The sequence below is a fragment of the Penaeus vannamei genome, chromosome 38 (genome assembly GCF_042767895.1).
Source record: "Penaeus vannamei isolate JL-2024 chromosome 38, ASM4276789v1, whole genome shotgun sequence".
Lineage (NCBI taxonomy): Eukaryota > Metazoa > Arthropoda > Malacostraca > Decapoda > Penaeidae > Penaeus > Penaeus vannamei.
In genome coordinates this window covers 2,875,058-2,875,859 of record NC_091586.1, presented here as the reverse complement: position 1 = coordinate 2,875,859, position 802 = coordinate 2,875,058, and the positions used below count along the sequence as shown (strand labels likewise).

Here is an 802-nt window from a genome sequence, read left to right as displayed (position 1 = left end):
CACACCACAACAACATACCCCACCGCCACAACACAACAACATACCACAACACACCAACATACCCCACCAACACAACAACATCAAGACCCACACCACAACAACATACCCCACCGCCCACAACACAACAACATACCACCACACACCAACATTACCCCACCAACACAACAACATCAAGACCCACACCACAACAACATGCCCCACCGCCACAACACATCAAATCCACAAGCGCCGCATACCCCACCAACACAACATCAAGACCCACACCACAACAACATACCCCACCGCCACAACACAACAACATACCACAACACACCAACATACCCCACCAACACAACAACATCAAGACCCACACCACAACAACATACCCCACCGCCACAACACATCAAGTCCACAAGCACCGCATACCCCACCAACACAACATCAAGACCCACACCACAACAACATACCCCACCGCCACAACACAACAACATACCACCACACACCAACATACCCCACCAACACAACAACATCAAGACCCACACCACAACAACATACCCCACCGCCACAACACAACAACATACCACAACACACCAACATACCCCACCAACACAACAACATCAAGACCCACACCACAACAACATACCCCACCGCCACAACACAACAACATACCACAACACACCAACATACCCCACCAACACAACAACATCAAGACCCACACCACAACACCATACCCCCACCGCCACAACACATAAATTTCCAAAAGCCCCGCATACCACCACGGGAAACCCCGGGGAGGACGCAACCCCATAAAAGGTCTTTATGA

The 802-nt window shown here is 50.7% G+C and overlaps 1 protein-coding gene across 1 annotated transcript in view; it reads left to right on the top strand.

Annotated features, from left to right (window-relative positions):
- LOC138859754 (uncharacterized) overlaps positions 1-802 on the top strand; it is a 2,199-nt gene extending 1,397 nt beyond the window's left edge. The window contains exon 3 of the mRNA XM_070115810.1: positions 1-802. This exon is cut by the window's left edge and continues 269 nt beyond it. Coding sequence (XP_069971911.1) covers positions 1-802 — 802 coding nt within the window.